The sequence below is a fragment of the Nothobranchius furzeri genome, chromosome 17, assembly GCF_043380555.1.
Source record: "Nothobranchius furzeri strain GRZ-AD chromosome 17, NfurGRZ-RIMD1, whole genome shotgun sequence".
Classification (NCBI taxonomy): Eukaryota; Metazoa; Chordata; class Actinopteri; order Cyprinodontiformes; family Nothobranchiidae; genus Nothobranchius; species Nothobranchius furzeri.
Genome location: NC_091757.1, coordinates 39,113,289 through 39,139,456, shown reverse-complemented (window position 1 = coordinate 39,139,456; position 26,168 = coordinate 39,113,289). Strand labels below are relative to the sequence as shown.

The 26,168-nt window shown below is 40.3% G+C and overlaps 2 protein-coding genes across 8 annotated transcripts in view; one reads left to right on the top strand and one right to left on the bottom strand.

The window, feature by feature from the left end:
• LOC139063610 (oocyte zinc finger protein XlCOF6-like) overlaps positions 1–26,168 on the bottom strand; it is a 58,194-nt gene that overhangs the window by 3,759 nt on the left and 28,267 nt on the right. Inside the window, exons 3-4 of one of the 2 annotated variants that reach the window (XM_070545990.1) lie at positions 22,846–22,931; positions 3,068–3,143 (exon numbers count right to left, since the gene is read on the bottom strand). In XM_070545990.1, coding sequence (XP_070402091.1) covers positions 3,068–3,143; positions 22,846–22,914 — 145 coding nt within the window. In that variant the 5' untranslated portion in view covers positions 22,915–22,931. Of the gene's footprint in view, positions 1–3,067; positions 3,144–22,845; positions 24,270–26,168 lie in introns of those variants that run through there. The other variant, XM_070545988.1, reaches the window with a different exon arrangement.
• On the top strand, positions 1,081–25,007 carry LOC139063621 (uncharacterized). 6 transcript variants are annotated; one of them, XR_011516992.1, is made up of 5 exons: positions 1,081–1,510; positions 1,626–1,854; positions 24,265–24,443; positions 24,651–24,684; positions 24,781–25,007. XR_011516992.1 is itself a non-coding variant. In XM_070546011.1 (3 exons), exons 1-3 carry the CDS (start codon positions 1,325–1,327, stop codon positions 24,378–24,380), a joined length of 531 nt encoding a protein of 176 aa, XP_070402112.1. In that variant the 5' UTR covers positions 1,081–1,324; the 3' UTR covers positions 24,381–25,007. The 6 variants fall into 6 exon arrangements, 3 of the variants coding, with proteins under 3 accessions (XP_070402112.1, XP_070402114.1, XP_070402111.1); XR_011516990.1 differs by lacking the exon at positions 24,651–24,684; XR_011516991.1 differs by having other exon boundaries at positions 24,651–25,007.

Below are 26,168 nucleotides of genomic sequence, written 5' to 3'. Positions count from 1 at the left end.
ACGCTGCCTGAAACCTTTGTAAAGCATGAGAATCTCCCGAGAGATACCAAAAAGGCATTAACCCTAACAGAGAAGATATGCCAGTTTATTGTGCTTGATGACTAGCCCGTTGGTGGTGAGTAATGTCGGGTTTAGATGCTTAATTGAACACCTCGAGCCTCGCTACGTTATGCCCCCAGCCGCCACTCCATTGTCAACAAGACCATACCCCAGATTCATAAACAAGTTAAAACGTGTATTGCTACACATCTGGATAAAGCAAGTGCTGTTAGCTTCACTTACTTTTGGCAGACTGTGAAATTGAAACGTTGGACACAGAACTTGTAGCAGTTACAGTTTTTTTCGATTGCTAAAATTCAAAAAGCAAAAATGAGGCACAATTTTCACAACCTCTACTTCTGTTCCCAATTGCTTGACTCAATTTATCACTACTTAAGATTTCCTTATCATATTAGAACTCTGATTTTCCTCCTTTACACTCTGATATCAATTTCACATTACCTTGCTGTCAAAACACAACACACAATTTTCAGGTTTACACACTTTCCACATAAATTCTCAAAGCTTCAATCAACAACACACAAATATTCAAATCTCCAAACTTTCGGGTCTGGCGAGCAATTTGCAATCAGGGACTGCAGCATAAAAGTAAGTTTCCACAAGGCTACCCAGGTGTATGAGTGGTTTCAGGACCACCCACGGTATTCTATTTTATAACATCCACCTTATTCCCCCTTCCTCAATCCTACTGAGGAGTTGTTCTCAGCCTGGAGGTGGAAGGTGTTCGAAAGGAATCCACAGAGCAAGGTCCCACTGCTTCAAGCCATGGAGGAGCCTTGTAGAGATGTGGCCTTTGAGGCTTGTCAGGGCTTCATGAGGCACTCGGGGCGGTACTTCCAGAGCTGTTTGGACCAGTAGGACATCGCCTGTGATGTTGATGAGGCCCTCTGGCCAGACAGAGACCGGCGGCATGATGCCCCATGATTATGCTTGGGGGAAAGGGGGTGGGGGGGTTAACTGTAAAAATAAAATGTTTTGTCTCAAAATTTGTGTGTGTGTGTGTGTGGGGGGGGGGGGGGGGGGTAACTGTAAAAATTAATGTTTTGTCTCAAAATTTTTGTGATGTCTAATGCTTCTCTCAGAGAAAAGTGGGCACTGTCATACATTCAGTGTGTAATTCCTTGTGTTGCCTTTCGACAATTGTGTTTTCAGTTTTGCTCTTCAGTGTTCTTTCCATTCTTGGTAGTGTTCACCCAAAGGCTACTTGTGTTTAAGCAATGAATGGTATGTGTGTTTCATGTGAAAATGTGGCTGTGTTTACCAAATGAAAACACGTGTGTCACGGTCTGAGGTGTATTCCTGCTGTCACTCCCTTTCTCTTGAGTTTTCCCTCTGCAGGTGGGCGTGTCTGGAGGTTAACCAAGCTGCAGCAGATCTGCTCATCAGCCAGCCAGGGGTATTTAAGCAGCTGAGAGACTCCTACACTTCGCTGGATGATTACTCTACCTGGGTACCTTCTAAGCCACCTCGTCACCGTATTTTCGAGCTCTTAGGACCTTTTGAGATTTTAGATGTGTATTGGATTTTGGATTTAGCATTTTACCCTTCCTGCTCTCGTTCACCAGATCAAACCTCCACCTTCATCCCCGACTGGCTATTCTCTAGAACTCCAACCTGCTTGTCTCTCAGCTTCTCCCTGGCCAGAACCACCTCCAGCTGCCCACCTAAGCTCCCTGGATCTCAGCAAACTCAGCTCCCTCCACGTCTCCCCTTCTGGATCTCAGTCTCAGGAATCCCCTCTCAGCCCAGACCGGACCACTCCTCCCTCAAGCTACTTTCCCCCCTCTACAGACTGTAAGTCCCCCGCACAATTCAGATTCCTTGTTTTCCCCCTCGAGTTGGATCTAACTCCCATCTGTCCACAGATTTCCTGCACCGGCTCCCTTTATGAAAGAACTCAGCTACGTTCAAGCTGCCGGAGTTTGCGCAGCGTGCGCGCCTATTGAATCTGTGTGTGTGCGCGCGCGCGCGGCACAGCTCCATGAGCCGCTCAAGTCACCGCGTCTTGTTATTGGCGCTATTTAAACCAATGTTGTAAAATTACTTCTGCCAAGCCCAGATGTGCTCACTTGTGCACCCGTGAGCCGTGGTTCCGCTGGAATGCGTCTGACCTCTGACAGACGCACTCTGAACTTCAGATCTTCAGCTCGCTGTTAATAGCCTGAATGGGAATCATTTCTTGATTTATTTAGTTACATCCACAATGTTCTGTGTGTGAGGTTTACAATGTCAGAACACCTGCATGAGACAGGGTGTTAATTCCAATCTGCCAGAATGATTCACCACCTTCAGATTCCTCCAACACCGTTAAAAAAGATCAAATGCGGAACATATCGGCGTGCGCAGGCCAGAGTGCTGAAGCTCGGCGCACTGTTATTATGAGGCTAGGGCACATGTGGAGGACACACGCGCAACAATATACTTGTTTTCAATTACATTTATTGTGCCCATTTACTTTTTCTTAGGCCCACCCACAAATGAGTTTCTGGCTACGCTAATGGTGACATATGACAGACTTCTCTGAGCTCCGCAGCCATTACACTTTTCACCTCACGCACCCCCCTTATTAAAAAATTAAAGTGATGGGGGAAAAGGTTGATCATATTTTTTTTAACCCTGTCTGTTTAACTTGATGGCTGAAATATATATATATATATATATATATGTATATATATATAGCCATGCCCTGATGTGGGGGCTGGGGGGGTGCGTCGACATGGTCGGGACATAGAAGGGGGTGCGCGGCTAAATAAGTTTGGGAACCACTGCTTTAGGAGGCATCCTAAAGAAAGTGGTCGGACCTTTGAAATCTTTTTTCCTCAAAATGTTGCTTGCTTTAATGTCTTTTTAAAAGTAACCAGACTACACCTCTACATGTACAACACATGTTTTAAAGAATATAGATTAATAATTCTTATGTGGGCTTATTAGTATTTGTTTATTTCAAACCATTTTGTTTGAGGTCGTTCACGCAAGACATACATCCAAATTAGATTTTTGCCTTTACCTTCTTCAGTGCCTCTGCCAACCAGCCCCGCTTCAGCAGAGGGAGCCGGTACTGGTGCAGGCTCACTAGCCTTGCTCTGCAACGAAAAATATAACAGTTTAATCAATATGGGTGGGACAAACTACCAGACATGAAAATGTGTCAATAGTGAAAAAGGTGAGAAAACGAAATCCACCAGCAAGTTTCTATTCCAAAGTTTGAGCTCACTTTAGATTAGTTGTTTGGATTAGTGACGGTAAAAATTGATTCATCAGGGTTTCCCCCAGTGCTTTATATGCCTGGCAGATCGCTAGGCTTTGCTTGGCCACCCGCCAGGATAAGAGTCATGCCCCGCCCCCCTCCCCGACCCTACTGTGTCCGCTGACACGAATGGCGCAACGAAACTAGAGCCCTCCATCAGCTGATACTGTGAGAAACAGCAGCGGAAAGTGTGGCTTATAAAATTTTCTGGGGAAAACCCTGTTCAATTTATTAAATTGAGTTTGAGTCACTCACCAACATTATTCAAGTTTTTTTTATTCATTTGAGTCTTAGTCAGTGCAAAATAAAATAAAATCACTCAAACCTAATTTGCTCCTCTTTCCTTGTACATCGTACCACTGAGTGATAAAAAAATAAATCAATTTTGCATACAGAAATTATTTTTTATTTTTAAATAGTGGTGGAACTGAGTATTTTTTTAGACTGCTTGTTAGGACAACTAAAACAGACAACATAAATTATAACAAAAGAACCGAGAGGGCATGTATTTAAAAAAAATAAATAAATAAAGATCAGTGAAAGGCAAACACGGAGGTCACTAGGGCTGGGGGTAAACGATTCTTTTTCTTTTTTTTTTTCCAAAATATGTTTATGATTTTCAGATTAAAACAGAACAAAAAACATCAACACCCCCCCCCCCCACACACACACACACACACACACACACACACACACATCGGCGACAAAGCTGACAGTTGTGACTCTTCATTTAAAGCTATATGTGTTTGGTGCCAGATTGAAATCGTATTTCTAACCATAGGGTTTTTTGTATTTTTCAGTATTCTTTTAGCTGTATCTGAATAAACATAAGATTGTAATGGCAGTCCTATATTGTTATTCCAGGGTATCTGCAGGTTTAAGGGAGCCAAATTTAAGACTTTTTAAGACCTTTTGTAAGGCCACTTTGACCAAATTTAAGCTATTTAAAAAATTAAATTTAAGCTATAATTTCCAGCTATTGCCTGGAACTGGTGCTAACCACATCGCGAACGTGGGATTAGCCATCCAGTTACCATTAAAATTCCCCATGGCGCAAACTCCAACTAGCTTAACCAGCTAATGTGCTCATCTAAAAATAGCCCCCTTTCACAACCAGCTGAATGTGTACGGTTCCGCTTACGCCAACATCATACACAAAAAATGCTGAACACTAACTAGAAATTCACGAAATTTTTATAGAAATAAAAGAATCTTGTTTAGTGGGCCTTTGGTAATTTAAGACCTTTGGAAACTGTATTTAAGGATTATTTGTCATTTTTAAGGATTTTTAAGGCCTTAAATTTTGAAAAGCAAATTTAAGACGTTTTAAGACTTTTTAAGGACCCGCGGATACCCTGTATTCTCAATTTTAACCCAGGAAGGAGTCTCCCTAGTTGGAAAATAGCAAGTAGCTGCCCTTAACTGGGCTGCCCAATAATACATCTTCATATTGGGCACTCCAAGCCCTCCACGCTCATAAGGTAAGTATAGCGGGGAGAGGCGTAGCCTGGGTCGTTTGTTGTTCCAAATAAATCTGGAGAAAAGTTTATTCAGTGATGAAAACATAGAGTCTGGGGTATATAGGGGGATGGACTGAAATAAGTAGAGAAATCTTGGTAGAATTGACATTTTCAACATATTAATGCGACCTATCATAGAAATCGGCATCCCATCCCACCTTACCAATAGCTCTGAAACTTTTTGTATCAAGGGGTCATAATTAATGGGAACAATTTTCTTTATGTCAGGGACAATCTGTATTCCCAAGTAGGTAAAGCCTTCACAGGTACTGGTGAATTGTGTCTGGATATGAGGATTGTTTTCATTTAGAAATAACAGGGAGCTTTTCTTCTGATTAATCTTGTACCCAGAGAAGTACCCAAAATTCTGAAGAACATCGCCCACTGCCGGAACCGACTTCTCTAGGTTAGTTAAAAACAGAATGATGTCATCTGCAAATAATGATACCCGATGTTCGACCTGACCTATTCTTATTCCAGTTAATTCAGAGGAATTGCGTATCGCCATAGCAAGTGGTTCAATGGCCAAAAGAAACAATAACGGACTGAGTGGGCAGCCCTGTCGAGTAGACCTACCAAGTTGTATAGGCCTTGATATCTGATTGTTTGTTACGATTTTGGCTATCGGTTCCGTATATAACAATTGGACCCATTTCAGAAATTCTCCTCCCAAATCGAATCTCTTAAGGGTTTCAAAAAGGTATCTCCACTCTATTCTATCAAACGCCTTTTCAGCGTCTAATGATAAAAAGGCATGGTCAGTAGCAGATTGCTTATCCCACAGTATATTCAGAAGCCGACGAGTATTATAAAAGGCCTGGCGGCCCATAACAAATCCATTTTGATCATCAGAAATTAATTTTGGAATGTATGAATTAATCCTACAAGCTAGGGCCTTACACAATATTTTAGTATCACAGGACATTAGTGATATGGGACGGTATGAGCTCATATCTGTTGGGGCCTTACCAGGTTTTAAAATGACTGAAATAGATGCCTCTCTCAGAGATGGTGGCAAAATGCCTCTTTCATAGGACTCATTAAACATTTCAAGCAGGTGTGGCAATAATTTGTCAGAAATTTTTTATGTATTTCAATTGGGAGTCCGTCCGGACCTGGGGCTTTGCCGCTGTTCATAAGACCCAGTGCTTCTCTGAGTTCCTCTATGCTCAACTTAGCATTAAGGGCCTGTTTGGCTTCTTCGGGAAGGGTCGAAAATTCCAATCGGTCTAAAAACTGGTTTTGTGCATTTTCATTTTCATTCTTAGGGTATTCTGATTTATATAAATTTTCATAATAGTTGGCAAAAGTGTTATTTATATTTTCCGGATCCGTGATCTCTATTCCATCGTCCAATATAATTGAGTTTATGGTTCTTTCTGATTGTATTTTTTTTAGCCTCCAAGCCAAGAGCTTCCCTGCCTTCTCCCCTTGATCATAATAGGACTGCTTCAACCACATTAGATTTGTAGCTATCTTATTTGTGCTGAGTTCATTATATTCTGACTTTAACAGAAGGAGTTTTTTGTATTTTCCAACATCATTGTGGTGATATAAGTGGTCTTGTAAGTCTTTAATTTGTTCTTCAAGTTCCTTTAGTTTGTTCAAATGGATTTTGGATTTGCTCCTAGTATAGCTTATCATTTCTCTCCTTATATAGGCCTTAAAGGCTTCCCATTTTATTGATGCATTTGTTTGGTTCGTATTAAAAGTGAAATAATCATTTATCTTCCCATCTATGAATTTTACGAACTCTGTATATCTCAACCATTTTGCTTGGAAACGAAATGGGAGTGGCTGGAGTAAAAGGTTCGGCAGTAGAAGAGATAAAATGACTGGGGCATGATCGGAAAGTAAAATAGCTTCATACCAGCATTTTTGTATCAGAGACATTAGATTTGTTGAGATCAGGAAAAAATCAATACGTGAATATGTTTTATGGGTGCTAGAGAAACACGAGAACTCAGTTTTATTAGGGTGTAATAGTCTCCACACCTCCATCAAGTTGAGGTCCTTAATAAATTTCCCAATCATTGTTCTAGTTTGTTGGTGAGAGGGAGTAACATGGGTGTTTGATCTATCAACCACAAGGTTAATCACACAGTTGAAATCACCTCCTATTATGTAATGGCCAGTATAGGAGGAAATAGTTAAAAAGAAATGCTGGTAAAAAGTAGGATCATCTCCATTAGGGGCATATAAGCAAACCAGATTTACTAGAGTTGAAACTATAGTGCCATTCAGTATAATAAATCTCCTAGAGGAATCTAATACTTCTCTGTTAACTGAAACGGAATCGACTTATGGACCAGAATTATGACCCCTCTAGAGTGGGAGGAGAATCCAGAGGAGAATACTTGTCCAGGCCATCTGGTTCTTAATCGGTTGACATCTTTCTCCAACAGGTGTGTTTCTTGTAAAAGACATACTGTGGCCCCTAACTGTTTTATTCTGCCTAATACTTGCTTAAGTTTAACCATGTTATTTAAACCGCGCACATTCCACGTAAGTACTTTTATAGCAGATCTACCCATCATGATTAATTTTAGTATGATAGTGCCAAAGGATCGTGGCTGCACCTTTTTGACTTTCGCTTTCATATTGAGTAAAGACTCTTGATTTAAATCATACTGAGTGAAGTTTCTAAAGCAACCCCCCCACGTTTCCCCAAACAAAACGTGGCTCCAAACCCTCTAAACCTAAGACCTTGGGTTACTTAAGACGTTCCATCCCCAGAGGGGGTAGCGTACAACTGCTAATATCAGCTCCGGTGTGCTCGTCTCTACAGTAGACTCCCCCAAGAGTCAGCATCAGCCAGTAGGAGGGGGAAAAAAAAAACAGAGTTCCATATCGCCCCCCACAGGAGATCCCTGATCAGTGCAACAATAATTATGATAGTAATAAAAGACTTAACCATTTGGTATATAATTCAACGGGATATAAGTAAGAGATAACAAAATAGGATTCATAACGTAGAACTCTTATAGAAATAATCAAATAAAATAAAATAGAACCTTACTTGCTTTTAGAACCACCATAACCAATAATATAAAGTTCGGTTCTTGCCTCACTGTGTGATCCACTCCCCTCTCAGAGGGGGAGAGACAGGGATAAGACCAGGCAGTCCCCGAACTCAGTCAGCCCCGTTGTCTGTCGCTGGTTGTCATTTTATTTTTTTTAATGTAGTCCTCAGCCTCTTCTTCCGATTTGAAGATGATGCGCCTAACGATTATTTTTAAAACGATTATTTTATCGAATAGTCGACTATTCTAATGACTATTTAGACCAGGGGTGTCAAACTCATTTTAGCTCAGGGCCACATTGAGGGAAATCTAGTCCCAAGTGGGCCGGACCGGGGAAAAAACAACTTCTGATTGTTTTCTTTGTTTTAATACAATCAATATAAAACAAGGCTGGAGCCTGAGGACAGTGTAGTAGTACGAGTACCACACCTGAAGTGCACTTGAAAATTTGAAAAAAATTAAAAAATCAACAAATAAAAAAAACATTCCTTAGTGATTCAAAGAGCTTACAGATCACATGGCAAGATCAGTTTCACGTAGCACTTAAAGTATATTCGACTCACTTTACTTTACATCTTTTAGCTTTCACCAGCACATCAATATCAGAAGTCACATCCTGAGTGGCGGCCAACTTCAGGATGTGATTCAAGTTCTTGTGTGAGCCTTGAGTGCAGCTTTGTTTTATTTATACTCATTAGAGAAAACTTACTCACAATGATAAGTTTATTTTCACTCTACACTGTAAAGTATGAAAATAAAGTTTACACAACCATCTCGCGGGCCGGATTTAACCCACTTGCGGGCCGGATCCGGCCCGCGGGCCGCATCTTTGACACCCCTGATTTAGACAATTAATCTAATGATTATTTTTCAATTGCACAGTTAATAAAAACCAAAAAATCTAATAAATTCCTCAAAAAAATTGGTAAGAGAATAAACACTACAGGCCTTCCATTTTGTATAACACTGCTTTTATTGTATTGCGGTTGGTTATGTTCTGGTGACGTGTAGAACTTGGGAGTGCAGCATGGAGACGGTGTTTCCATGCTGCTTTGTTTTGGTCACTTATGTGCGTGAGGTAGGGCTGGGCGATATGGACCAAAACTTATATCTCGATATCTTTAAGCTGAATTCCGATATACGATATATATCTCGATATTTTTCCTCCTGTAAACTGTTGACAAGTTAACTCACTTCAAGCTCTTGAGAAATTATATACATAAATCAGTAGGTTAAATGCATAAAAATGTATTGATTCTGGTCAAACTTTAACCGTAGTGCCTACTCTCTACCAGTCTGAGCTTTAGTAACACAGGTACAGCTGTCTGCTAACACACACACACACACAGACACAGTTGAGAGCCAGAGGAGTATCAAATGTCCCACAGGCACTTTTTAATTATATATTTATAATTAATGTAAAATTATTTAAATTTCATCTAGAGGTGGCCCATATTGTATAGGTCTTGTCCAGAGAAAAAAAATCCATCATGTTAAGCTAAATGTACGATGATGTAATTGCATCTACTGAAGATCACATGGGTCATGCACCATGGAGTTATTAGTTATTAGAAAAACTAGTTATTAACTAGTTGTTAGTTATTAGTTAGCAGTGTTGGCTCATATCAGCGATTATACTGTAATGATTCAGAGTCTCTGGTCGCTCTTTTATGAGTGTTATTTTCGGGCTACTGTCGCCATAACCCACACCTTACAAACTCAACTTTTTCATCAGAATCACTCGTAACGGAGTATTTACTAGCATAGCAAATCAGAGCGGAAAAAAACGGAACCGGAACAACAATTCTCACCCGTTGAGTTCGCCTTTAAAATAAAACGGTGTTGAGGGTCTGACCTCATGAGGAAATTACTATGCAGTGATTTTCTCCAAAATGACTGTGCTTAAATTGCTCTGAAAAGCAAATAATCACATCAGCGCCAAGAAACTTCATTTTCCATGATGCTTTGCACACGGAAGCATTGGGATGATGTCACCGCCTAATACCAGAAACACGTTCTGCGGGAGGCGGGAGCTCATGGACGCTTTCCCGCGAACTCAAGCTATAAATCATTAACGGAACAAAGAAAACTTCGTTCTTTTGCCCAGGATACCTGGCGGTAAGGACACGCTTGTCGAACGCTCCGACTTCCTTGAGCACGCGGAAGCTCTAAGTGCCCAAGTTGAGCCACGCAACCGCTGGAAAACTAAACTACAAGCCATCAGGTCTGTTCAACCGCTCGCTGCTCTAGCTGCTGAAGGGAAGAACACAGAACCGGGCTGGAAAAATCAGCAACTCCGTCAAACTCACGGAGAACGCGAAAACAGCGGAGAAAGCCATCAAGCCGACGGACGACGCCGAGAACTGTGGAGAAACACGGAGAACCGTCAACTCAAAGAGTGAGGGACGCCTCGCTCTTCTGGTGATCAGACACTCATCTCTTTCTCTCCTTCTTCTTCCGTTTCCTCTATAGTCCAGAATAAGCAATAAAACCGCGCTATTGCTTAAAAAGTAGCTTCGTGTTTTCCTCTTTCGTCCCAAACACGTCCGTCGGGTCATTTTGAAAGAATAATCTGCTTATTTATCATTGTTTGAATATCTTTAAATGTTTCCTACTATGGCCAAGTGGTGAAACTAAAAGATATTAACTTGTGATTAATCTTTTGTGTTGTTTCATGATCCTTTGAAATGTTTTGAGTGATTTAAGGTTAAGTTACTACTGATTCTAAGTGCCTTGGAAGTTAAAGTGCAAGTTGCCACCCACACTTTAGCCAGACAAAGGGGTCAGCCATCTTGTACTCAAGACTCCATTTTGAATCCATACACACGCACACACACACTACTCCTTTGTGAGAACAAAGGACCCCATTCATACATCCTCCATCACACGCAAACACATCTATCTTCAATTATATCACATGGTTGTTATTCATTTGTTCCATTGTTTATTCATTTAACAAATTGTTTAATTAAATGTTATAAAATTCAGATTTTTGTGTCCAGTAGCTTTGTTGTGTCGAAGAGAAGTCTCTGCTCCAAGGATTATACGAACTTCAAGAAAGACTGATAAGGTTTTGGATTCATTTCCCTTTCTAATTAAAGGGTGGTGCCCCGGAGATGTCTAAGAATATCTTAATTAATTAATAAATCAGTAAATATTCTCGTATTTACAGAATTTATTGAAGAATCCAAAAGTAAGTTGAAGCTTACTAATTGTTCGCTCCTAATAACCCCAACAACGGTAACCCTATAGTTTACTATTCAAACCTTTAAATATGTTTCAGGTCATTTGGCCACTCCGGCTTTCCATAGCCGTTTCCTCATTACACAGGGGAGGGAGGGGTTTGGCTCGTTTCTCCGCACAAGCAGGATGGAAAACAGAACTCCGTTGGCATTGAACGTCCCCAAGTAATTAAAAACCAGGAGGCCAAATGCAAAGTTCAGAGCAGCACATTTACCCAGAGGCTCTCAGACTGAGCAAACTTGTGAGAATACACGTAATAGCCGCTTAGAGACGGAGCAACATGTCACTAGCATAGCGGCTAATCGCTAGCATAGCAGTTTGGCCAGTTATATCGATATAAAGATATAAAGTCATCTTATATCTTGTTTAAAAATTATAATGATATTTAAAGAATATCGATATATCGCCCAGCCCTAGCGTGAGGCGATTGGTGTCACAACTAGTGATGAGCCGGATACTCGTTTCAGATAAAGCATTTTTGATGAGTACGAGCATGACACGAGTAAAACTCGTAAATATCTGTAATCGTGCTGAAGGAAAATCCTCATTGGGTAACTGACTGTCTTCACGCTCTGTGATTGGCCAGTCACATAAAGCGCCTGCCCCTCCCTACACACAAAACTCTCTAGCCGGCCGGAAGCGCAGTCCGTCCGGCTCATCTACGTACACACAGACAGAAACAGATCTCGCTGTGATTGCTTCACTGTTGCTCACGTTTCTTCAGTTTTCCCTAGGTTTTCTTCAGCTCGCCTCTTTTTCGGTTGAATATTCAAAGTTACTTTTTTCGTAACTTACCTGGTGCATTTGACAAGACAGAGCTGACGTGCTGCATCAGTCACCTCTGCTCCGGTCGGGGTATTTTTTTTACTCCCTCTCTCTCCCTCTCACCCTCTCTTATCTCTCTCAGACACACAATCCACATTGTTTTGTTTAACTTTGTGTGGGGCAACATGCCAAGAACGTTAAGAAAAAAATCAGTTTAATCAAATTAAAATTTAAAAATATATATAAAGTTGTGTCTGGTTCAAGCATTTCATATTTTCTAGTTCCTACTGCATGAGTTCAGATTTATTAATCCATGCACTTAAATATTAATGTTCTGATTTTGTTGAAACACTTGTTCTGAAATAGTTCCTTCACTATTGTGATCAAAAATATTTAATCTCAATTCTGAGGTTGCTCTGTAAATAGTTTTCAAATAAACAATACACAAAGCAACTTCTGATCAATCCATATCAATTTCAGACTTAAAATAATATATTGATGTAAACCAAACCCACTTCCGGTTAAATCACGCCCACTTCCGGTTATGCCACGCCCATTCCGAGTACAGATACAGATAATTTAGTTGGTTGAACAGACACAGATACAGATAGTGGTGTACTCGCTCATCCCTAGTTACAACCCTTCCTGGCGAGTTTGGCTCGTGTGCAAAAAGGAAGGGACATTAACACGGGATTTAAAAGTTAAAATGATGATCAGGTTTATTTACAACTACAAAAAAACCAAATCTTTCCATCCAGAGGTGGGAATAATAATAATTCTGTCTGTGGGGAATTAAAACAAAAGTACAAATAACTAGGGATGTCCCACTGGGATCTCCAAAGGTCCAAACTCTAAACTGGGTGGTTAAACCAAACTCAAGGTGATATTTTTAACTAAACCGAAAACCCACAACACTCTAAATGTAATAAAAGGGAGATCTACACCATAAAAAAGATTAACTCTAAACCAAAACGTAACAGCTTGTCCAAACGCAAGAAGCCGTTAGCAAAAATGATAACAGTATCTTTACCAACGTTAAGTTCAAGTTACCAAGTTTAAATAAACAAACACCACCCAGCAAACAGATCAGCATGGAGGAGAGACTGCTACCACAAATACAGCTTTCCTAATGTCTGAAAGAAGCTTCTTTATGAAAACGCTCCCAGTGATTTTCCACATCTGCGATAAGAGACTGAGCAGCGTATCAGACCCCGGAAGTTGTTGTCCGTTGCCGGGAGACGAAGACGGGCAAAACAGGAAAGGATTCTAGTAGCGGACGGACGTTGTTCCGGGTCTTCGGTATTTGGCGGAGATGTTAGTGAAGGCGGAGAAGAGGGCGAACTAGAGGAAAAACTGGCAGATTCCACCTCTATTTACAAACTCCTGGGGATGTAACAAGTGGGTGTGGTGCGTCGACTACCAGATCTGACGTCGACAAATTTTTAGAATCGAGCCGTCGACGTCATCGAGGCTTCACTACAGCCCTAGAAGTCATGGAATAAAAGGAGCATCAAAACTTAAACAAATATTTGTAAACAGTAGGGCTTGGCAATAAATCGAAAATATATTGTTATCAAAATCTTTGACTCATATTGTTATAATTTTTTCTCACGTCAATAAATTTGATAATAAAAAAATGAAAAGATGTTTGTAGGTTTGCAGCATTCATGTCTCCTTACGAAGCTGTACCACACTGAGTCACGCAAAAACATGACTTAATACATGTGACGGCTCCATCTAGCGGACAACTTTTGTTTCTGCGCATACCTGTAGTTGTTGTCCATTTATCGTTAACGAGGTGAAATCCTCAATATATTGTGATACTGATTTTAGGCTATATCGCCCAGCCCTAGTAAACAGACAATATATTTTGCACAATTAGTTCTAATTCAACTCCATTTAACAGTAAAAGGATTTGAATTTGTTCTGGAGAAAAAAAAAGTTGAAACTGTTACGTATCCAAGTGGTCAATTTTTTACCATCTAATTGACACAAGATAACCTTTCATGTACAGACAGGACAACACCGTGTCTGGGCCCAAATTCCCAAAACAAACCTTTGCCACAATTATTTTTCCACAGAGACATATAGTCTCACTCAAGATCTCCTGCAAATGTCCTGTAATCTCTGCGTAGGGATGGGTACCTTTGACATTTGAATCGATCCAGTACTAATTCCCGGTACCTACGAATCGATACAGGTACTTAACGGTACCAATTTTCGATACTTTTGAGTGATTTATATTTTAATTCTCTTTTATAATTAGATATATATTTTTCTCAATTTATAACCATATTTGATAAATATCACGATAAATAACATACAACTGTTTGTATTTTAACATTGTCCTTGTAGTTTTATAAGCTGATAATTAAACTGAAGCAAACATCTTTACTGTGAACTAAATTTACTGTGTATCTTCATTCCTTTACCGGCCTTTTTCAATTGATTTTTCCTACTGGGAAGTTAGAATTTTCTAGGAGAAAGCGAACGCACCATTAGATGATAACAATGGTGGCATAGGAAGCCAACATATCAAGCTACGTTATCTTAAACAGTTTAACTGCTGGAGCAGATTTAAACGATGATGCCTCACACTTAAATCGTTGTCACTGGTTTCATCTTCACCCAATCACCCGTCGCATTTAATAAAGTGAAGCCAAACTTTAGTGCGCGTTCATGTTCTTCTAGTCTGAATTTCGGAGCTCCGAGGAGAAAGCGAACGCACCATTAGTGAAACAGAAGCTAACAAATCAAGCTAACGTTATCTTAAACATTTTATTTGCCTACCGGAGAAGATTAAGATGAGGATGTCTCACTTAGATCGTTGTCGCTGGTTTCATCATCACCCAGTTACCCATCACATTTAGTAAAGTGGACCCAAGCTTTAGCGTTCGTTCTTTCTACCATGCTGCTCTGTTTACAACTCGCTCGCAGCGACCGATGACTTAACGCTCTTGCGAATGCGCAGCTGTCTAGGCAAGTTCTCGTTGTGAAGGACGGGTACCGAAACGAGGCACCGTTTCAAATGAAGTGAATCGGTGCTCAGTCGGTACTATGGAATTCGGTCGGTAGGGATGGGTACCTTTGACATTTGAATCGATCCGGTACCAATTCCTGGTACCTACGAATCGATACCGGTACTTAACAGTACCAATTTTCGATACTTTTGAGTGTTTATTATTTTAATTTTCTTTTATAATTAAATATACATTTTTCTTAATATATAACCATATTTGAAAAATATCACGATAAATAACATTCAACTGTTTGTATTTGAACATCGCCCTTGTATTTTTATAAGCTGATAAATAAACTGAAGCAAACATCTTTACTGTGAACTAAATTTACTGTGTATCTTCATTCCTTTTGCCATCTTTTTTCATTTGATTTTTCCTACTGGGAAGTTAGAATTTCCGAGGAGAAAGCGAACGCACCATTAGCTGACAACAACGGTGGCAATGGAAGTTAACATATCAAGCTAACGTTATCTTTAACAGTTTATTTAACTGCTGGAGCAGATTAAAACGATAATGCCTCACACTTAGACCGTTGTCGCTGGTTTAATCTTCACCCAGTCACCCGTCGCATTTAGTAAAGTAAAGCCAAACTTTAGAGCGTGTTCATGTTCTACTAGTCGGAAATTCGGAGTTCCGAGGAGAAAGCGAACGCACCATTAGCGAAACGGAAGCTAACATATCAAGGTAACGTTATCTTAAACATTTTATTTACCTACCGGAGCAGATTAAGATGAGGATGTCTCACTTAGATCGTTGTCTGTCGCTGGTTTCATCACCCAGTTACCCATCACATTTAGTGAAGTGGACCCAAGCTTAAGCGTGCGTTCTTTCTACCCTTGCTGCTCTGTTTACAACTCGCTCGCAGGGACCGACGACATAACGCTCTTGCGCATGCGCAGTTGTCTTGGCAAGTTCTCGTTAAGAAGGACAGGTACCGAAACGAGGCACCGTTTGAAATGATGTGAATCGGTGCTCGGTCGGTACTGTGGAATTTGGTCGGTACCTTAAAAAGTACCAAATTCGGTACCCATCCCTATCGGTCGGTACCTTAAAAAGTACCGAATTCAGTACCCATCCCTACTCTGCGTAAAGTAAGACAGCAACATTCCTCTCTCTGAATAAAGTGAACCTATTTGAAGCCTACATGACTTTACAACTCATAAGCTTAAATAATCAAGTGTTTAATGAACAAGATGTTTAAATCAAATGTTTGAATAATCTGTGCTTAAATCAATTAATTTAAAATTAATATTGTTCTTACAATGTTCCATTTCAGATATATACACCAGATCAGTATATGTTGATTTAACAAGTTAATCAATGTTTACACTCATACACATTACAATAAGATACTTTTAAATGTTAATATTCAACTCACATAAGAGTTTTTAACACTTTCATTCACAAAGTGTTAACACCTTTGTATCTTAAGGCGTGTCTTCTGATGAATTTTTGGTAAAGCCCTCAAATCCTGATTTGCCAAAATTTATAAACAATGAGTTTATTAAAACAAGAACTACTTCCTGATAGGGCTGCATGACATTAGGAAAACCTGCAATATTCAATAACATTGCTTAATATTGCGATATCGATATTGCTCGCAATAAATAAACAAATACTAAAGTATGCAGTGTTGATGTCGTCTGGCGTGTGATGTCTGCTCTGGGTTCAAAGCAAACAAAAACTAATGCATGAATTCCATTACAACATTCTGTTTTTATTGAAAAAATCTGCAGCTGCACCTGCTGCTGTATTAGCGGCAAAACAACAAACTGCATGCATGCTGTTTCTCAGTGACTTTAAAGCATCACCTCCACCATAAAACATTTTCTGATGCTCCGAATACAGAAAAACATCCCATACCTGTTTTTTTAATAAATTTAAAAAATCAGAAAATAAGTTCAAATGTTAAACAATAGTTAGCATCACTTTAATGCAACAGCAAATTCACTCATTGCTACAGAACATTTTCTCCACTTATGTGGTTATGATATAAGGCTGTTGCTACAATTGGGAAGTTAACTGTGCTGGGCCAAACCAGGAGAAAATTAAGATTTTTTGAGGGAAAGAGAAAAACACTATAATCTTCTGATTAAACATTCAAAGATCAATCAGGTTGATATGTTATATTCATATGGAATCATCACATCTCATTGGTTATAATTAAGACAGGGCAAAGTTCATTTCACTACAAAACTGAGTTTCTGCAGCTGAGAGCCGTGAGGGAGGGGAGAATGAGTTGTGTAGTACTGCAAACTTCCATTGGGTGAGTCCTATGAGCTGAAACCCGGTGGGGGGTGATAGTGATTCGTACTGTGAGTTGTGTGTCATGACCTGAAAACTGGGTTAGTGAGTCATGTACTACTGCGAGCTTCCACTGGGTGACTCCTATCCCATACCATACCAGGTTATTTATAAAGCACATTTAAAAATAGCATAGAGAAAGAGACAGAGAAACAAGTAAAAACTAAATGAGCAACGTTAGTGAGGTAAAAAGTACAGAAGAATGTCACAAGCTGCCACTAATAGAGAAGTGTCACGCTGAAGTATGAAGACAGTCGTGGGATAAGCCAGGCTAAAATAAGTGTGTTTTGAGGGAAAACTTAAACCTGCAGAGGGATAGCCTGGCCTGCCAGACTCGTCCTCAGTTTAATTCTGCACAGAGAAAGAGTCTGGTAACTTACAGGCAGAGAGGCACATGAGGGGCTGGACTAGGCAGCTCAAAAATAACCAATCAGAAAAAAAGACGGAAATGCCGACTGAACCGCGTGATGTAGTTTTTTAGCTGCAGTAAAAAAAAAAAAGGCGTCTGGCAACTGCACAAACATCTTCCTTTACAAGAAAGGCTTTTAGCGCTTCTACATGTGGTTTTAAAGGACTTCAAGTCATTTAGAACAGAGGAAAGCCGCAGCAAACTCCGGTTCAGTTGCCATGTTTGACAAACTCAGCATTATGGTGTGTGACATATGCTACTCAGCGCTGATTGGCTCGGTTAGAATTCTCACGGGGTGGGGTTATTTGAATAGGAGAGTTCCCAGACCCTTTCTCTGTGCAGAAATAAACAGAGAAGTCTGGCAGGCCAGGCTGGCATGTGTCATGACTCATAAGACAGCAGTTAGGGGTTTTTGAGTCGTGTACTACCGCAAGCTTCCACTGAGTGATTCCTATGAGCTGAAATACGTGAGGGAGGGGGTGAGTGAGTTATTTGTCCTCTGAGTGAGGCAAGCTACAGAGTAATAGTGACTTGATCATGCTACTGTGGCAAGGTGGAGAAACGAGGGCCCGGGCAGGATTCGATCCCCACATTCCCGGGTGAGAGTCATACGCTCTAACCAGTCAGCCAAAGGGACATCCCCTTGGCCAAGTAGCCAGGGCGCATGATCAATCGGGACATTGTGACAGGATGCTCACACTGTCACATCTTCCCCCCTCTTTCCACAAGCACGTCCTCGTGCTCCCGCGCAGGGTGCCACAAACTTCACATCCATGGACCTACTTGACAGTACTACATGGATCCTGCCAACAACGCCAAATGTGGCAAGGTGGAGAAACGAGGGCCCGGGCGGGATTCGATCCCCATATTCCCGGGTGAGAGTCATACACTCTAACCAGTCAGCCAAAGGGACATCCCCTTGGCCAAGTAGCCAGGGCGCATGATCAATCGGGACATTGTGACAGGATGCTCACACTGTCACACTACAATTAGCACTGCAAGCTAGCTCTCAGACAGGGCAGGAGTGACTCAAACGTGCTGTTAGAAAAGCATTGCTACTGTGAATTAATGAGCTCCCAGCCCAGAAAAGGTAAGAAAATGCTTTTGTTAAATTTGCTCTTGTCTTTTGTAACAATTTTAATGATGAGCCAGATATATTTCTACTTATGAAATTAGTTTGCCAACAGTAACAGGCATGAGTCAGTTGGAGCAGTGAATCGTGATTCACTAGTCAGTTAAGTGATTCTCGAGTATTTAATTATTTGTTCATGACTCGCACATCACTAGTGTGGATTAGGGCTGGGCAATTAATCGAAAATTTATTGTTATCAAAATTTCTGACTTATCGAAAATGTTCCCTGTGTCAATAAATTTGATAAAGAAAAGATGTGTATATGTTGGCAACATTCATGTCCCTTTAAAAGGAGTTACCACCTTGAGTCACGTAGAAATGTGACTCAACGTAATAAATGTGACAACTCCATCTAGTGGACAACTTTGGTTTCTGTGCATACCAGTCGTTATAGTCCATTTATCGTTATTGTGGTGAAATAGTCAATATATCGTAATATTGAATTTAGGCCACATTACCCAGCCCTAGTGCGAATGAAAAAAAGCTGGATGAAGATTTCAACTTCAGCTCTAGCATCGGGTTTGCTCCTCTCCACTCTGCCCAGCCTGGCCGGGTTGATTACACAATAGGGCTGCCATGACTCGCCAAGGCGACGTCAACATAGTAGTTGATTTAATAGTCGACGCATTTTATATTTTACAAACTTTTTTTTAGTCTTGCCTGCTGCTGCACATTTGGCAGCTGCTTCCCGCCTCTCTGCTGCTGAGCCGCATGCGCAGTAGTAGCCATCCAGATCAGCCTTCATCATCGGAGAAAGAAAACATGGTGAGTCGGCAAAGTAGCTCAAAAGTTTGGGAGCATTATTTAACCCTCAGGCTTCACTTTAATTTACGATACACTTGAGTCATTGGAGGACAAAATCTTCTACTTGTAAAAGGATGACCCAGCATGCTTTTTATTTGGCTAAATCCTTCCTTCATTTTGGGTTTAACCTTATGGTATTTATTTAGAATGCAGGTAAGATTTAACTACATTTGTAAACAAAGCAGACTGATCTTGAGAATTTCTCTGCAGAACTGATTTCAACCTGTGTACATGTTAGAGAATTATAAGTTACAGCTAAACACATTTAATAAAGATGTAGGCTAAGCATTGCAAACAAAACAGGTTACGTTGTAAGCATTAAATTTATAGTGATTAAAAAACATGGGGAAAAATGTACTTTATTTGTGACTAGGGTCGTAAACCTTTAATTAAATCAAACTGTAAGTGTTTGTTATTAGGGCTGAAACAATTCCTTGAGTACCTCGAATAATTTGAGTACAAAAAATCCTTGAGTGAAATTCTCTGCCTCGAGGCTTCGTTTAATTCATGCTTAATAAATTCATAGCTTTGCAATCGCCCGGGGTCATGTTTCACCTGGACCGAAATAAGTGACGCACATACACACTGCACTGAATGCACACACGAGTAGCGAATGTAACTTAACTTTCTCTTAAGCCATGGCGAATAACGTGGACACTGGCAGAGTGCAAAAAAGACAGAAGATGTCAAAGGTGTGGGACCAAGGCAGAAAACGTCGTCCAGTGTAAATACTGTAAAATGGATTTAGCCTACCACAACACCACATCCTCGATGCTGCAGCACCTGACATCCACATGTAAATGTCACTTATGCAAGCTGACTCAGAGCCTCTACAAGATAATGCATTTTAGCCTGTATTTCTATATATTCTGTGTACACTGTGCAACTTTGTAATTTGTAGCACTCAGTTTCAGCTCACACTGTGCATCTGGTAGCAATACGTCAGACTTAAAATGTGCTAAAAATAGCAGTTTTTACACATCTTGACTTTTTACTGTGTTGTTATTGATGTCTGTTGTCCCTCGGGATTGCTGCAGGAGGACATGGGTATTTATGAGAGTGGCAGAGGAAAACGAAAGTAAATTAATGTTTTGTGATCAGTATAGCTTGACATGACCACGGCAAACATGCTTTCTCTGCAATCCTTGTTATTGTGTGAGAAAAAAAAAGTGTAGAAATTCAAACGGACATGTGTTAATAGGGAAATAGCTAGCGAGAAATGTTTGCGCATGTGCCATGAGCGGTTCAGGTGCCATTTGGGCCGCAGCCGCTCGCATTGGTTTACTGTGAAATAAAGTTGAAGCGCTGAAGTTTTGAAAACTAATTTTGAATAAAACTTAACTGGCTTGCTCATTTTAAGAGGTCTTTCATATTTTATAACATGCTATTTGATATAATGGTTTACAAACACAAAAGACTAATTTATTAGAGTACTCGATTAATCGATAAGATTTGATAGAGTACTCAATTACAAAAATATTCGATAGCTGCAGCCCTACTTTATCAATTTTTAGCCATTAAGACATGCTTACAACAGCATCCTGCCCCTGGACGCCGACACACTCTTAAGAGACTGATCCAAGACCCCATAATTCGGGTCTGAAATTTAAGCCAACATGGAAGTGGCAAAACTTGCAGTTCCACCCTCATTCGCTGGAGGCTGGTGTCAGAAGGGAGCAAATCCTCATCGACTCCCATGTTAAAAATACCAATTTCACTGCAGAAATAAACATGTTTACAGCCTGGTTCCAAAACATGTTTTAGGTTTAATAGATCTAGTTTACACTCATGACAACTCTGAGGGGGTGAATTTTTTTGTCACTCTTCTGTTTAAGCATATTAAATGCCTAAAATTCTGAATAATTAATGAGCATCAGACCACGGGGAAAGGCCTCAGTCTGAGCTTCGGCCTCGCCTGAAAACTGTTCTGCGATTTTAAGTCTCTCAACTTAGACCATTAGTTGTAGCGTTTGTGCATCAGCCTGGACAAGTACATTCTTGCAGCTAAATCAGTCTGACAGCCAGTGTCTTGGGTAGATTTAGCCTGAAAAAAAAAATAGAAGCACATTGTTGTTGGGAGTTTAGAAAGTCAGATAATATACAAAAGAATCTCCTATATAGGCGCTTTATAACATTCCTAGTGTGTGATCATTGTTATAACGTAAAAGTCAGTCACACATGATGTGGAGAGCCTGAAATGTGACCTCCTGAACAGAATTCCTTACAGAACCGGGTCACAAGCTGGATTTCACGCTGTAATGCTGTCTGTCAACTAGTGCTGCGTCAGTTAGAGACACTGTTGCAGAATTGCCGACTGACTAGCTAAAGGAAGTGAACCACGTCTCTCAGACTTTGCATTTAGGTAGGGAATTGTCTTTAGAAGATGTTAAAACGTTTATTTAGCTTACTCACCTCAGACTGGAGCCCGCCGTGGTGGGGGAGCAGAGTCGGTGGGCTGCATCTAAATCGCAGAGGAGCCACGGTGGGCAGCCTCCCTCTTCAAACGGAGGCGTGCAGAATCGCGGGTAAAATGCCTACAGAGTCACCGCAACCATACTACACTACACCTAATCACCAATACTAAGACGATATGGAACACTAAACCCGAAATACTTTCCCAATTACACTAACAGCCAAACACTAACTAAACTACAATATCCAACAGCCAAGCTAACACTAAATAAGTATTTATAACACTAAAAGATATGCTAAAGACTAGGATATGCTAATGCTATATGCTAATGCTGAACTACCGCTGACCTCCTAAGCTTGCTTGCAAATCCAACTCCCACTCGCCACAGGGCGTGGCCGAGACGCTCGTTGCTTTTATAACTTTGGCACGGAGCTGCTACGTAGTACTCTACTGGTTTACGTAGTACTTTACTCTTTAGCCATTGGCTAAAATTTATTCAAAATGACTCAAATTCTATGTTTTCAGCTGAAGGTGGCGCATTACTGTGGTTTTTAGACAGAATTTTTAATTTTTAAAGAAAATGCACCAAAATGCTAAAATAAAGAATGCACACATTTAAAACACTATTAGGCACTCATTTATACAGTTCATCAGCAAAAAAAAAGTTAATTTAGACGTTACTTGCTCTTTAACAGAATCTGTGACACGGTCAAAATGGCGGTGGTGGCCATCTCCCATTTTGCCTTAAAAACTTATTGGAGCCTATGGAAACGAATTGTCCAGTATACATGTCAATGAGACCGATATAAACCTGTCCCGTCAGGAGCGGTGTAGCAACTAGAGAAATCAACTTGCAAACATTTTAAATGCCTACTTATAACCTGTATCATATTAGCTTTACTTACCGCTCCTGGAACTGCAGTCTCCTGACCACGTACTCTTCCACGTGACCTTGCTCGTGCCCGACCAGTCATTTTCCAACGGCTTTCAACTGAAAAGTAAAAACAAATAAATCGAATAAAAACACACGCTTTATTTAAAGAGCAAGTAACGTCTAAATTAACTTTTTTTTGCTGATGAACTGTATAAATGAGTGTCTAATAGTGTTTTAAATGTGTGCATTCTTTATTTTAGCATTTTGGTGCATTTTCTTTAAAAATTAAAAATTCTGTCTAAAAACCACAGTAATGCGCCACCTTCAGCTGAAAACATAGAATTTGAGTCATTTTGAATAAATTTTAGCCAATGGCTAAAGAGTAAAGTACTACGTAAACCAGTAGAGTACTACGTAGCAGCTCCGTGCCAAAGTTATAAAAGCAACGAGAGTCTCGGCCACGCCCTGTGGCGAGTGGGAGTTGGATTTGCAAGCGAGTGTAGGAGGTCAGCGGTAGTTCAGCATTAGCATATAGCATTAGCATATCCTAGTCTTAGCATATCTTTTAGTGTTATAAATACTTATTTAGTGTTAGCTTGGCTGTTGTATATTGTAGTTTAGTTAGTGTTTGGCTGTTAGTGTAATTGGGAAAGTATTTCGGGTTTAGTGCTCCATATCGTCTTAGTATTGGTGAGATGGTGTAATGTAGTATGGTTGCGGTGACTCTGTGGGCATTTTACCCGCGATTCTGCACGCCTCAGTTTGAAGAGGGAGGCTGCCCACCGTGGCTCTTCCGCGATTTAGATGCAGCCCACCGACTCTGCTCCCCCACCACGGCGGGCTCCAGTCTGAGGTGAGTCAGCTAAATAAACGTTTTAACATCTTCTAAAGACAATTCCCTACCTAAATGCAAAGTCTGAGAGACGTGGTTCACTTCCTTTAGCTAGTCAGTCGGCAATTCTGCAACAGTGTCTCTAACTAACGCTGCACTTGACAGACAGCATTACAGCGTGAAATCCAGCTTGTGACCCGGTTTTGTGAGGAATTCTGTTCAGGAGGTCGCATTTCAGGCTCTCCACATCATATGTGACTGACTTTTACGTTATAACAACGATCACACACTAGGAATGTTATAAAGCGCCTATATAGGACAGTTTCTTTTGTATATTATCTGACTTTATAAACTCCAACAACAATATGCTTCTATTTTTTTTTTCAGGCTAAATCTACCCAAGACACTGGCTGTCAGACTGATTTAGCTGCATGAATGTACTTGTCCAGGCTGACGTGAAACCTTCCCTGTAGCAAAGGTGAATTATTTTTAATAATCTTCTATGTAAACATTTTATTATCACCTTCTAGTTTTAATTTGTTTTACAGATTATTTTTACACGTGATTTTATGCTCTTTTAAACATTTATAAATGTGCTGCTTCTTTGTTTTTACATAGCCAGCCAGAATGGAGTTCACAGCTGCAGTGTGTCTGGTGACCCAGGGACCTTGATGAAAATTCATCTTCCAGAAAGTCCCAGAGCGTCCAGACCCCCTCAAAAGACCAAGATGTAAGGTGTCTGCTGTTGATTCCAGCTTCCACCTCAGTGACAGTGCAAGCTCAGTGAACTGTTCAAGGTAAAAAAAAAATTAAAACATTTCAGAATTTTTAAGATATTAACAATTAAATAAGTATGTGATTACATCATGAAGGAGGCTACTGATTCTGCCCCTGTGACACTTGGTGGTGACGTGTGAGCTGATTCACCTGGAAAATAACTTTTACATTAAATATTTTGTTTTTGCTATCAAAAGTAAATTAACTAATAACCTGCATTATTGCAGGACACTCAGCAAAATATGGACTCTACACCATGAGGCAGGCACACGTTAATATTCTATAAGAGCACATAAGGTGAGCAACACCACATATTGTACACTGTCCTGAATTTGTTTTCTTTCTGCATCTCATTAGCCTGGCTGACCACCTGATAACTCCTGTCATCTGGTTATGACAGCATGAGGATGTCCTCACACACCTGTAACCTATCAGCTCATCCTGCTGAATAGAGAGAGAAGAGACAACACCACATCTCCTGTTCCTGGAAAGCCTTCAGCCATCCTTCGATGACTGAGAACCTCCATCAGCTCTGTCTCCTGTCTGCCTACAATTATTATAATAAATATTGTGTTTGACAAGTTTTTTGTGCTGCCAAATATCTCATTTAGATTCCAGTTTTGATATTTTAATGGATATTTATAAATTACATTGATTATCACATTTTTGTTGCATGTTTAACTAGCTCTATTGTGATGAATTAAACTAGCACCTCACTGTTAAAAGCTCGTTTTAATTTCAAGCATGTTTAAGTATTTATGGACATGAACAAAAACAGGAAATATATAAATTGAGATTTATTTAATTAATATAACAAATAAGGGGGAAAGAGTCATTGAAAGGCACATTCTTCTGGAAGCTCCTGATCCTGATGACAGCAGCAGAGACCAACTGCAGACACCAGAGGACCTAGAACCAAGAGAGCAGCTGTTATTAGTAAATAAATAAAGAAATCAGGGCAGTTTTAGTGAGCTGAACACATTACAGAATAATTTTCTCATGGGGCATTTTCATAACTTTATATGCAGCAGACTGTAACTTGAGCCCAGGGCTACCGGAGAGCTGCTATCCAGCATGTTTCAGTGGATTTTCCTGCTTTAACAGGTTAGATTAGCTGTTAAGCAGCTCAGCTATTTGTTGCTGATTAAAACCAGGTGTGCTGAACCAGATAAACCTCTAAAACATGCTGAATACTAGCTTTTTAGGGCCGTGGAGACAAACCCTGCAGCAAATCCAATGCTATGGCTAACGGCTACTTGCCTTTCAGAGGTGATTCTGTTGGGTCGGTTCTGGGAGTTTCAGGCAACTCACAAGCTCAAAACAATAAGAATCAGGTCCGCTTGTCTCCTCCAAATAGACTTGGTTCCTTTCTTCTCGAGTGTCTGTGTAAGGAGGGGGAGAAACGTCCTCCACTTCTAATAACTGCTCAGAGTGAAGGGAGCTAGCTTCGTCTAGTTAGCCATCGTCTTCGTCACTGCCGCGGCTCCGCCCTCTCGGTCCTCCAGTCAACGCCTACTAATGTTGCATTTTTTAAAATTGATACGTGGGTGGGGTAAGACTCTGAGGCTCAATTGACCCGCTCTTTAAATTTAAAACAAAAAATGTTAGATAAATTGGCTACCATTTGCTGGCCGTTCAAATGTTATCAAAAGCACGTGTAAGTCCCAATAAAAGATGTAACTTAATATATACTTACGGTATCCCTTACTCCACTTTAACAGAAAAGTCGTATGTTTTGGATATTT